General features: G+C 42.9%; 1 protein-coding gene across 1 annotated transcript in view; it reads right to left on the bottom strand.

The window, feature by feature from the left end:
* Positions 1-1497: 1497 nt before the first annotated feature.
* LOC310788810 (CUB and sushi domain-containing protein 1) overlaps positions 1498-13364 on the bottom strand; it is a gene marked incomplete at its 3' end in the record, with an annotated part of 351287 nt that continues 339420 nt past the window's right edge. Inside the window, 13 exon segments of the mRNA XM_083650384.1 lie at positions 1498-1657; positions 3187-3249; positions 5441-5567; positions 5960-6047; positions 6822-6934; positions 8326-8487; positions 9303-9368; positions 10284-10463; positions 10993-11104; positions 11798-11871; positions 12091-12197; positions 12669-12735; positions 13070-13243. Coding sequence (XP_083506510.1) covers positions 1498-1657; positions 3187-3249; positions 5441-5567; positions 5960-6047; positions 6822-6934; positions 8326-8487; positions 9303-9368; positions 10284-10463; positions 10993-11104; positions 11798-11871; positions 12091-12197; positions 12669-12735; positions 13070-13243 — 1493 coding nt within the window.

The raw sequence follows: 13364 nt of genomic DNA, 5'->3' as shown, positions 1-13364 counted from the left end.
GTCCAGTGTGTAAACCAGTCCAGCAACTCAATGATAAGGATTGTGTCGTACCTATATAGAACCAGTACAACTTGAGAAAGTCCAAAACTAGTTTATAGATTTGAGTACTAAACATGGGACAAATAGTATGTGCAAATGTTTTATTTGGTATGTGTTAGCCTAATTAGGTGTGAGATATGTGAGTCATTGTCACAAAGGACAATACAGTAAGTGGCAGAATGTTTAGACCCATCAACGGAAACTATTTGAAAACCAGTTAAGTGTACTTTAATATACATTCTGATTGACAACTTACCTAACTCTTTGTGATTCTGCTGCTGTAATAAACCTAGCCATCCAGAATGGCAAGCAAGCAAAAACAAACTCTTAAAAGCAATCTGTGACTGCTATCTGGCCCTGGTTTATCTAGCACTACAGTACTGTAATCCACCTTTCCTAGTATTAATTTGATACTAGATTAAAGTGTCCAGTACTGCATCAGCATGTCAAGTGGGAAATGTGTCTGGTCAATCTTTTGGACTGCATTTGGTTGTCAGGTTTAGGTAGACTGCAGTCGAGATCAGATTCCACCAAACCAGACCGGGATCTGTAGATTGTTACCCTGTCATTGAGTCCTGTCCTGTCAAGTCCAGCGTGATTGGATGTCCAGTTGGGAGTTTTTTGGTCCAGCACCAATGATGGTTGTTGTGTTGACATACTGTCCAATTGCTATTCAATTGTGTCGAAGGATGGAGGGATGCTCCGATAGGTTGGGGTGGGGGTTTAGCGGGGTATGAGGTGGAATAGTCTATGTGCTTCCCCTGAAGGTCGAACCTCACCTTGGTCAAACCCATGTCTGGCCTGCGGCGGGGGAGTTAGTTAGCCTATACCACTGTGCAAACTGGGTACAGGTGTAGGGGGTTAAGGTTGGGTTAAACCATTGTTCAGGTCATGGTGAGGGTGTTCTGGGCCATAACGCTGTGCACACAGCACTGGCTATACCAAGCCCTTTCCCGTGTCCAGAAGTCGACAGCTCATTGGGCTGACTTTGGACCAGCACTCTACAACACAGGTGTTGCTGTAGTAGGTGGAAACTTCAAGGAGTGTACCTCTTTCCTATTTTTCCCCTTAATGTTTGAATCGCAACAGTCTGATCCCACCACTGCTCCCCTGAACAATGAATTATTATAATTGGATTATATCTTTGTCTACACCCTTTCTGATTGGTTCCATGCCTATTTCACTCTTTCGGAATGGATGATACCACTGTTCAGGTAGAAGGTGAAGCGGAGCTATACTGTGCAGACTATGCTGACCGTGGACCAGCAGGCTCGGACACAGACTGCTCATGGTGACGAGTCCAATTCGTGTGTTATGTTCTTTCTGTTCCGTTTGCTTTGTTAAACCACATTGAAGACTGCGCTCTGCAATGGGGGAGTTGGACTATACCACCGTACAAGCAGTGGGTGGATTTGTTGGGGCTATACCACAGTACAGACAGTGGTGGGTTTGTCGGGGCTATACCACAGTACAGACAGTATTGAGTGTGGTATCAAATCGAACTGCCTTGGCCTCGGTCGGCTTCATGTTGGTGTCGTACATGGGGTTTTCAAACGACGCCTGGCCATTGGAGGTCTCGTGGCCCACATAGCCATTGAATTGGACCTTGGGACGTGTCCTGAAAAACAAAAAGAGAAAAACATGATCGGCGTTATCTGGATTTAATGATGCACTCTGAAAAAGAAAATACAGTATAATCAGAAGAGTGCTGGGCTCTGAAACACAAATGACAACGACACCAAGCAGCCACAAGGGGTCAATTTTGTGTCAGTGAGCTAGATTTGCTCATTTATTGTGCCCTTGTTTTAATGTAACAGCCCAATCTGCTGTAGTTAACGTCATAGAGGACATTAGTTTCACACAGAGTGAAATATGGAATTATTTTGCTTATGTTGCTGACAGTCAGGGCAACATAGCCCGTCTGTAAACGATGTTGCAAAGCTGCGCAGACAAAGGGAGACGACACGTTCAACTTGGCAAAGCATCTCTCCAACAGACATTCCGACTTGTTCAAAGAGCGTCAGGTTAGCAAACGTGTCATCAATTAAATCAGTTTTTTTGGGTCATCATTGGTGAAAGTAGATGGGGTCTATGGTGTAATAACCATTTAATAGTGGTAAATCAAGTCTATTCACATAATCGGTCCCAAAGTTCTCAGCCTCATCTGGAATGGGCATTTGTGACATGCTATTGTGCGATTTGACCAAAAGGGGGCGACAGAGACTCCAAAACTGGGTGTGGCCTAAAACAATAATGTCCTTAACTCCACACCCATTGGTTCATTGATCGCAAAACATGGCAGATATATCAAGATATTTGGACCATGTCCTCAGAACCCCTGAGACTTTTTTGTGATGTCAGTATTGTTCAGAAAAGGCTAGAACCCCCCCTCATGGCCACTTACAGCTATATTTTAAACATACTGTACATTTGATAATTTTTGCATTTTTGTTCTACACTTACACTTACTACAATGACTTTGTTCTGTCACAGTGAAAAGCAAATTTTGTTGAGTTACTGGATGTAAAAATCTACAATTCATAAAAGGACAATCTAATTTGTAGAAGTATACACACTCCTTGCTTTAATTGGATTAACTTGTGTCACTGTCAAATATTTGTTCTTGATGACATCATGCTGACAGGGAGATGACAATAATGAGATCAAAGAAAAGAAAAAAGTCCTCATTTCACCTTTAAATGATTGACACAGTAGGGCTGCACATCTTTTTTTTAATGAAATCAGATATCAGAATCTTTCTGAATATTTCTCATGAGATTGTTGTGTGTACACATAGCTTTAAAAATGATTTTTCAGCATTACAAAAAATGAGATGAAAAGAGGATGTAAATGTTTGGGATTGACTTTGAATGTAATGGAAAAAATGTTTTTGTCCATAGATATACATCTTCTTAGGAGGCTGATTGAAAAAATAAAAAATAACAATAACATTAAAATAATAAATAATAATAATAATAAACATTACATTTAGTTTATTATGGATGCAACACAGTGCAGCTTTACTCAACAGCATGAGAAAAATTAAAAACTAAAAACAAGAGATGACAAGGTTGGTGGAGGATGTGGCGGCGGGCGGAGCTCTGGTTGCTGTTGGAAACCAGGTGAGTGACAGGTGTCAAGTCTTACCTGCCCCCAGGCCCCCAGGTGTCTTTTGGTCTCTCATTGTCATCTGTGTCAGCAGACAATGTCCTGCATACAACCACCGGCTTTAATATACAACAGCTAACATAGGACACGGCTAACTGGCTAGCATGTAGTGCAGTGCTAACTGACTTGCCATAATAGTGTCTAGGCTACTCGGTATGGCCCTGCACGCAGCGCCACAGGATCTAACATACTAAATTACACAGCACATAACATAGCACACTATTAACTGGCTGGCAGAGAGCATGCTGCTGCCTGGACATACTCTTTAGATCCTCAGTGTCATCGTCTGTGTCGGGACACCTCCCTACATGTTTCACCAGGTGCACTGCAGAGAGCATGCTGCCACTGTAGCTGGCAAGCCAACAGATGAGTGTTGTGGCCCAATGGGTTTGGCCCAATGCCCGCTGAACTTTTCATGCTGACCAGTTAGACGGACCACACTCTCATGCAATCATGTCAACACCTAGCTAGTCACATACAGTAACACCAAAGCATCTGGAATGTCATGCTGCTAGGCTAGCCACTTGGTTGGCGGTGTGATAGCGATAGCACATATATTTAATAGCATCTGCTGGTACAAAAAAAAACACAAGTTTTTATTCAAATGTGTGCGCTATTGTTTATTATCTCAAAAACGACTGTATAGGGGCACTGCATGAACTATGATAGTGAGATGACAATTTCGTCAATGTGAATGTGCTCAAAAGTATTCCTTTAACATCTGAAAGTCAGTTAAAAAACAGCAATGGAAAACTCCAGTAATGATGACATCTTACCCCCGGTCTACCATCATTCTGAGTTATCTGGCTATCTTTAGGGATTGTTAGGCTTTTGTGAACTCTCAAAAAAATAAAATGAAAGTCATTCATAATCTCAACTAAATCAGATTTTGCCTTTTGTGTGCAGTTAGAAGTTTATTAGAGCAATAATTATCTTTCAAAATGTATCGCCTGTCTTGCTAAGAATGTGATATCAGGCCCACTCAATACGTCGCTACAGGACTTGAGGGTGAACCTCATACTCATACTGCACAGTTTGGAATACTGTAGGTGGCTCACAAGTTAATGACATTCGGTTCCTGGGCTTTTAAAGGGGAAAAAAATCATTACCCTCTTTACCATTATATCTTAAAATACATATGACGTCATTCTTTTGTCTAATTTCACGCTGGAAGTCAAATGAGACACGGAGGAAATACTCTCTGCAGCCCCTTGGTGAGCAGGATGAGAGTAAAGAACTCCTCCACTCACTCTATTTATATGAAAGGAAAAACCCACCCGAAAACACCTCAACACGTTTTTGTTATGTGGATTATTGGCCAAATGAGGACGGCGTGATGTCAAAATATTCCTATATATTCCTATATAAATATTGGTTACACAAACAGAAAACCAGTTATGTACAGAAAGCAATGGCAAACATCAGTGCCAGTCCCTCAGAATCAGTGAGAGCTTCTTTCTAAATGTTCAACAAGCATACAGGGAGACATCAACCGTAGAAGAGACAGAGATGCCTATTTCTATAAACCATATGTTGTAGGGATGTCACAATATATCGTCCCACAATATATCGCGATATCAAAACGTGACAACATGTATCGTTGAGATGAAATCTCATATCGCGAGAAAAAGAAGCTGAACATGGTGGCACTGATCTGCATCTGATTGCATGCTCGCTCTCCTTTTCATTGCTTTGTTTGAAACAGACGAGGGACGTTACAGACACGGAGGATGAAAATGGTGAAATTACTCAAATTAGCGTGGAGGATGCCCCCTCAACTTACAAATCGATCGCAAAAAAAATTGTTAAAATATTGTATCGTATCGTTATCGTGAAACCAATATAGTGTATCGTATCGTATCGTATCGTGAACTGAGTGTATCGTGACACCCCTAATATGTTGTGTTTTGGGTCATTTTGGGTCAGTGTAAGTAAGTGTTTCGAGGGTGGAATTTTCCTTTAATATAACAAGTCCCCACTACATTACAAAAAACAGCTATGTTTTATCAAGAACCAAGCCATGAGTATATTATTATTATTATTATTAAATAGGTGATCAAGTCTGTCTTAGGACATGGGTAGAAATGTAAACCTAAACCTAAAGGTCAAAGGTGAACTTGAAGGGCTAAGAACTGCTTTCTACTCGATTGTCTGTTTTTACATGACGGTTTGACATTTTATGACCGTTATTTATACGATGATGGTTTGACATTGAAGATCTAGTGTAGCTCACCTGTGCTTGTAGAGGTAGAAGGCAAATCCAGAGAGGATGAGAGCAAAGAAGGGAACCAAAATGGCTGCTGCCACAGAGCTGCTGTTGGTGTAGGGGCTGGATGGGTCCATTGCCATGGTTACAGGGCCTGGGAAATAAACGCGCACGCACGCGCGCACACACACACACACACACACACACACACACACACACACACACACACACACACACACACACACACACACACACACACACAGCATTTCATGGTAAATGCAGTAACAGAGCGGTGTTCGTTGGCATCTGTCTGTTTGTGCGAATAGAATAGTTCCCTAGTAACCAACTAACATAGCAACCATTAGCCAATCATAGCCTCGGAACTGACTGCGGCGTTTGCGGAGGACTCCGCATAGTTAGTTCTTTTGAGGGGAGCGTGAAGCTCAGTGCGGACCCTCTGCACTCGCCGCACAGACTCTCCGCACCGCAGAAACACCGGACACACTGCAGAAACCATAAAATGGCCTTAATGACAGACAGACGTACCTTGCCTGGTCAGATGGAACTTGCCAAAGTCTTTACTGTGGATGTGCCCCTGGTAGACGAAAGACTTCTGGTCCGACTCTGCAGTAACCTGGGGAACAAAACATGAATGCATTTTAAGATGATAGTTGGATGAGAAAAATATCAGACAGTAATCTAATCTATAATAAATTATCGAAACAGAAATGTTTTCCCCACTAACAAACAATCAAAGTGCACAAACAGACTGGTGTCTTGTCAACACAACTCCTAACAAAACTTTCTGTCCTTATATACTGTAGCTTGCCAACCATTACGTATATCAGTTTCCAACTGAGCTGCCCCACTGTAACTATTTGCGCCCCTAGTAGCCGGAGGGAGGAGTCAGCAGTCTGTCAGACGGTCATTGTAATGACGCGGTGAAACAGTCGATACAATTGTGAATCACCGCAACCACAATAGGGCGTTGAGCAGACAGGAATACATTTGCACAGAAAGTTTTAGGCAGATTTGTGCAATAGTGAAATCAGCTGTTGACAGACAGACAGACAGACAGACAGACAGACAGCCAGCCAAACAGACAGACACACTCACACAGCTGGAGGGGATCATGCTTTCGCTCGTGAATGGGGACAACGAATGAATACTGTGAGAGAACGAGGCTTTCCTTTTAAAATGACTACTGACAGTTGTTCCAGACTGCAGACGTGTGATGTGATGGAGCTTCTATGAGGACTTTAAGCAACTTCTGCAGATGGCGATAACTAATCGGAGTAATCTGTAATCTGGCGTGGCGGGTACTATACTGTCAGAGAAATATGGAATTATCTTTCATTAAATGAATACAATTTGGTGCAGTCAAATATAAAGATGAAATTTGTCTTACATATCCATCCATAGCCCAGTTGTCGTTTTTAAACTTGCTGTAGTAATGCTCTGTAGGCCCCTTCACCTGGTACACCTTCAACAATAACTGGTTTTCCTCTGACTTGTACGTCCCTAGAGAGAGAGGGGGCGAGGGAGGGAGGGAGAGATAGAGAGAGAGTGGGTGAGAGAGGGGAGTAGGCAGCAGGGAGAGAGACAGGTTGACAGACAAACAGACGGGGAACAGGAGACACGTTGACATTGTCACATTATTGGGGACAAGGCAACAGTTTCCCTTCAGCTATACCTGTCACTACTTGGTTTAACTATAGTGTCAACTTTTTGCTGCTCAGTATGACAACGGCATGGTAGAAAAAAATCGCAGATTCAAATTGAAATCCCGGTGCTTTGCAGCAGCGCTTGTCTCTTCGTGACCCCACGATCAAGCCAGAATATTGATTGTGAAATGTTAATGTCAAAACATACCTGATGTCAATGGTAAAAAATCAACCAGTTTCTCTAAGTTGCTGAAAGAGTCGTTTTACTTCATTTCAAACTCGAGTTTTTACTCGTGCTAAAAAGCCGTCTTCAGCAGCGCTGCTGAATACATTTTATTTATAAAACTTGAACACCACCAAAATCACATCTTGGCCCAACTGGCAGGTGATGTAGGTGCTCAGGCTATGACACGTCTGAGCCCGCCGACGCGGCCATAAATAGACCTCGCTCACCACTGTGGCTCAGTGGTTAGAGCACTGTTGCCTCACAGCAATGAGATCCTGGGTTCGAACCCCGATCCGTCCCAGGACCAAGCCGGAGGTAACACGGGGGGCGCGAACGTGCGACCATCGTGTTGGTAGGCAGGGAATCTACCGCTGCACTACCCGGACGCCCTCTTTTCTCTCTCTCCTCCACAAGCCCCGCCCCCATGGTCTTTTCCCTGCTGTCCTGCACACTGTCAAGGTTGATCTACTACACTGCACATCCTGATCTATTTCCTGTTATGTGCAGAAAAGAAAGAATGAAACCAATTTCAACAATGATAGAAGCGCTATATTCCTAATGCTAGGCATGAATGAAAGCCAGATCCATTTGATCTGCTGTCTATTTACACCTAGCATTCATCCTAATGTCATTTGCACGCTGGTATTGAAAGTCTGTAAATCTCAGGTTCCTGTACTGCGATGTGAAAATAGCCACTGTGGTGTGACAGCTCGGGAGGTTAATTTTATTGTCATTTTCTGGCAGAAACTGTTTTCTATTGCACATCAATTTTATGAATACCGATAACACTTATGACAGGTTTTCTCTTTGCACTATAATCTGTGACAATAAAGTTGACTTGAGTTTGTGATTACCGCTGAAGTTGCACTATATTAGAACCTCATTTATATGACCCCCCACACAACATCAAAATAGCTTTTATCAATAATCACGCACATTGTTTTGACTATTATTATATTAGCTTTCAGTAAAATGACACTCACAGTGATTCTAACTAATATTGCTGTTTTTTTTTTTATTACCTGACAGTCTGATTGAAACTCCGCTGGTCTCCAACAATGTGACGTTGACTCTGCCACTGGTAGCATTGAACGCAGTAACGGTAACCGTGGCGACCTGTCTCTTCCCTAGATACTCGTAGAAACCGCTCCAGTCAGAGTTTGGAGAGAACACATCCACTGGAACTGTAAAGTCGACACAGAGAGATAGTAAATAATAAATAACCATAACATACAGTAATATACACTGAGTGTGTACAAAATAGTAAGAGCGCCTGTTTTTTGTTACCACAAGAGACCAGGTGAATCCAGGTATTATTACTTATTGATTTAATCTACTTCAGTCATAAGGTGGAGATGAACTTGCAGGGGAGGAGAGCGGTTTCGGTTGAAGGACAATTGAAACATGTGGTGCGACTTTGTATTCCAAACTAAGGCAACAGTAACATTTTGTACACTCAGGGCATATAGTAAAGTCATTTGAGTGAAATATATAGTTACAAATAATAAACATGATCAGAACAGTTCTAATGTGCTTTACAGGAAACCATAAAGTTTTCATTATCTTTGGTCCACGCCTCTCCTTTGACAATCACATGGAGGCAGCAGCCAGCTCGGTGTATTTGTTCCACCTCAGCAGAGCTTTAGGATTCTGCACTTCCTCAGAAGAAAGAATCAGATCCACGCCTGGTTCCTTCAGAGATGACTGCTGGCTGCCCAAATCCCACATTTAATACAACTTATTCAAAACTCAACAGCTGGGGTATTCGGGTATGCCAACTGGAGAACGCCGGCATATTACGCCGGTCTTAGTCTGGCTTCACTGGCTCCCTATATGCATGTATTCACACACACACACACACACACACACACACACGCACGCGCACGCACACGCACACGCACACGCACACACACACACATCTGTGTTTTGTTGTACTGTTACAGTATGTACCACGGTGTGTGTGTGTGTGTGTGTCTGTGTGTCTGGTTGTTCTATATACCGCGGATCTTGTTCTTCTGAACATCAGACTCTCCTCCTCTGGCTTTGGGATGGACTTTCACTCCAACTGAAACATAACGCAGAGAGGTTAGGTAAGACTGCTTTATGCTAACAGCTTTATTCATACATTCAGTATGAAGGGCTGTGGGTTTGATTCTCCTCTGGAATTGGAATTTTGGAATTGGAATTTTAACTTAGGGTGCTTTCTCACTGGCGTCCAGGTACCGTTGCCGAGCACACTTGTCCCCAAATTGACCCCAGTTTCGGAACATTTGACGAGTGTGAACGTTGCGTTCCGTTCCGCGCCCGGCTGCGCAACAGGGAACCGTGACAGGATCCACTTGAAAAGGTGGTCTGGGGAGCGCTTTGGCGTGCCCGGGCACGGAACACTTGCGCGTGTGAAAGCCAACCGTTTCGAAACCACATAGACGACACACGGGCGAGGATAAACTCCAGGCATAGTTGATGGCGCAAGTGCACTCTGTTCCGTTTCCGAGCGCGGAAGAAATGTTGTAATGTAAAAGCTGACCAGCGGGGGAGAGGAGAGGGGAGGGGGCGGGGCAATAGTTCCCGGGTGCGGAACGGAACGGAACGAAAGCAATCGTTCCCAGTGAGAAAGCACTCTTAAATGAACACAATATGGGGGGCAAAACTTGGGCTTATATTAGAGTTAAGGCCGACTTAGCTTTACATTCTGAATTATGGTTAGCGTATGATTCTTACTTAAGATAACACGGTAACAGCACGTTCAAGGTACAGTTATGACATACTGTATTATGGACAGCAGCCTACAGTAAAACAAAGAGTAAAGCCAACATGGAATAAACACAGGGGCAAAAATGACTCAGTGCTGCCGATGCTGTAGAAACGTGGTAAGGAAACAATTGGGTATTGTTTCTAGTATCTGACGCCAAAGGGGGTTATGGGATTCAGTTAGAGGATACGTTCAAGATCAGGTCTGGAGCCTGGAATGGCGCCTCACCTTTACAGAGTGGGGGTTTCCCCGACCATCTCCCGTCACTCCTGCACGTTCTGTGTTCTGAGCCGCCCGCCAGATAGAAGCCGTCCTGACAGGAGTAGATCAGCGTGTAACCCAGCGTCGGCAGGTCCAGAGATCCTACGTCCACGTTACTCGGGGTCTCTGGCTGTCTGCACGAATGGGCTTGGGGATGGGAGAGGAGAAACAAAGACACATGGAGTCAATTCTGCAACGTTCAGTAGAAAAGAAAGGCAGAGCCAGACACAACAGTTCCTCTCCGTTAACACCGTAATACTATGGATGGGACATTGAAATTCAATATCACAATGCAAATATGGCGATATGTATCAGGGGGCAGGACATGAATTGCAAAGTTAGCTACATTTTATAGTGCTGTAGTAATCACAATTGAGTGAATGCATCACAAATGAGATGGCTCATAATTTCACAAACTACATCGAAATTACATTTACAAACCAATGCCATTGCTAGAAAGTTGGGGTCTCAGAAATGCACTGAATTCTGCACAGTCACACTTTTAGCTGAGCTTTTAATTATGACATGGCGTCATGGTTTTATGGAATCGTGAACGCCATATCGTGTATCAAATCGTATTGTGAGATATCACAATGACAAAAGCAACATCAATAGTATCATTGCTATGACAGCAACAAATAAGCAGGAAGAGTCGTAACAATTAGGTGTTCCTCACCGATACATTCCGGTTGGGTTCCACTCCAGGTGAGGTTTTCTAGGCATGTTCTTGTGGTAGAACCAAGGATGTGGTAGTTCTTGCGGCACTTGAAGGACATCTTACTACCAACCTAAATAACATACAGTACATGCTCTGTTAAAATCTCTTCATCCACGTTCAATCCCAACAGGATTTATTTGTTTATTATAAGGATCCCTATTAGCTGACACCTAGATGATAGCTAGTCTTCCTGTGGGTCCAAGATAACAATAGAGAGCCAAAGTGAACGTCACTTCCTGCTTCAGCACTGTACCAGAGATTTTCATCCGCCATTTATTTTCCCATAGACATTTCGTAAAATGCGTATACAAATAGTTTTACTTGGTCAAAACAAACAGTTCAGCTATATTTAGAATCGGGAGAGACCATAGAACATTTAAGTCGGACCAAAACTTAAAAAACATTGAAAAAATATTTTCTTTAAATCTGGAATCTTACTACCGGTACTATTGACTATAAGAATTAGTTGGCCTACTGTAACATTGCACTGTATAAGTCGTAGCATTACTGCACATGTTGTGACCTCTCCTGACCTCTTGTTTTTTGTTCTGTGTGTATTATCTCTTGAAAAATGATGTAAAAAAAAAAAACCTTTCCTTTGATGGAACGTATATTACTCAGAAGACAGTTCCATGACAGTATGTGGTAGAAACTTAAAGGAAATTTTACTGTCAATATAAAGAACTTTGCATTTCATCCGCTGCATTTAATCCTAACAAAGCAAATTAAGGTCAACATAAAGGCTGTAAAAGTCAAATCTGACCTGAAAACCCTGGGCCAGTACAGGGATACCATAGGCTGGAGTTCCTGGGTCACGACAGCTGTTGAAGGCTGGGTCTACATGCACGCATGCACATACGCACACACACACGCACGCACGCACGCACACACACACACACACACACGCACACACACACACACACACACACACACACACACACGGTGTGTTATAGTAACAGTGAATCCCAATACAGTTCTTTATGCTGGTGAATATGACTGAAATACGGGTATGATTGCCATAGTTACAGTAGAAGTAGGCTTTATTCGTATAATTACCTATACAGGCAGGCTGTTGGCCACTCCAGCTGCCATCGGCTTCACAGACTCTGGAGGCAGAGCCTACCAGCAGGTAGGGGGCCTGGCAGTAGAACCTGACTTCTGACCTGTGCCGAAAAACAAATACCGTATTTTAGATTTCAAGTGCCGAGTTAATGACACAAAAAAAAAAAAAAAAATCGAAATAACAAAAACACTACTTCTAATTCTAGCAGGAGCACCAATACTGCTGTCATTACTATTATTCCTCCTGCTATTATTATCATTACTATTTATTATTTAACCTTTATTTAACCAGATAAAAAGCATTGAGATATGAATCTCATTTACAATGCTGACCTGGCCAAGAAGGCAGCAAAAATCACATGTCAGGGCATGACAAAAACAATACTGTACTTAGGACATGGAGAACAATTGAAATAAAAAAAATTGCAATGACCATAATACAAAACAGCACATGTCCAAGGACATACATAGCATTCCAAACTACACATTTCGACAGGAGCAGCTAATGGCGAGGAATAGGGGTTGCATGAAAACATGGCAGTGATCAGTAATCAGTATATCAAACCACTGACCTGTAGGAGAAGAGATTCCCCTCTCTGAAACCACCTCCAGGAGAGCCTGGATCACCACACAGGACAGCTTGAGAGAAACAACCGATAACAGTTACTGTAGGAGGACTCACATAGAAATTCCAATAAACACCAATTATCAAATCAGGAGGTTTCTAATAAGAGTCAGCGAACATATTTCAGCATTTACAGTACATAGACACAGACATGATGTTAAAACGATGTGGGCTATACTTGCTTTATCATAGATACAGTCTACTGAATCATTGAAAGAGAGGAAATCTATGTCATGCTGTTGGACAGTAAGTCAGCAGTGCGGAAGGTAACGACTCTATAAACTTTGACATGAACCAATCAAGGTCAGTTACTACTAGTTTAAATCCAGTTATGCCTCGTTAACTTACGTAGACACTGGGGTATGTCTCCTCTCCATGTCCCGTTCCCCTCACAGGTTACCACAGCAGGACTGGACAACTGGTAACCATAGAAACAACTATAGCTAACACTGGATGCCCATGATTGATCGGACCCTTCCACTTTCCCATGATGCACCTGGGGAGGGCCCCCGCACTGAATCACTGGAACACACGCGCGCGCGCGCGCACACACACACACACACACACACACACACACACACACACACACACACACACACACACACACACAGATGTTAGACATAATCTTAATTAAATGAAAACA

The sequence above is a fragment of the Poromitra crassiceps genome (assembly GCF_964638095.1).
Source record: "Poromitra crassiceps genome assembly, chromosome: 14".
In the NCBI taxonomy this organism is placed as follows: Eukaryota; Metazoa; Chordata; class Actinopteri; order Beryciformes; family Melamphaidae; genus Poromitra; species Poromitra crassiceps.
This window is presented reverse-complemented; position numbering and strand designations above follow the sequence as displayed.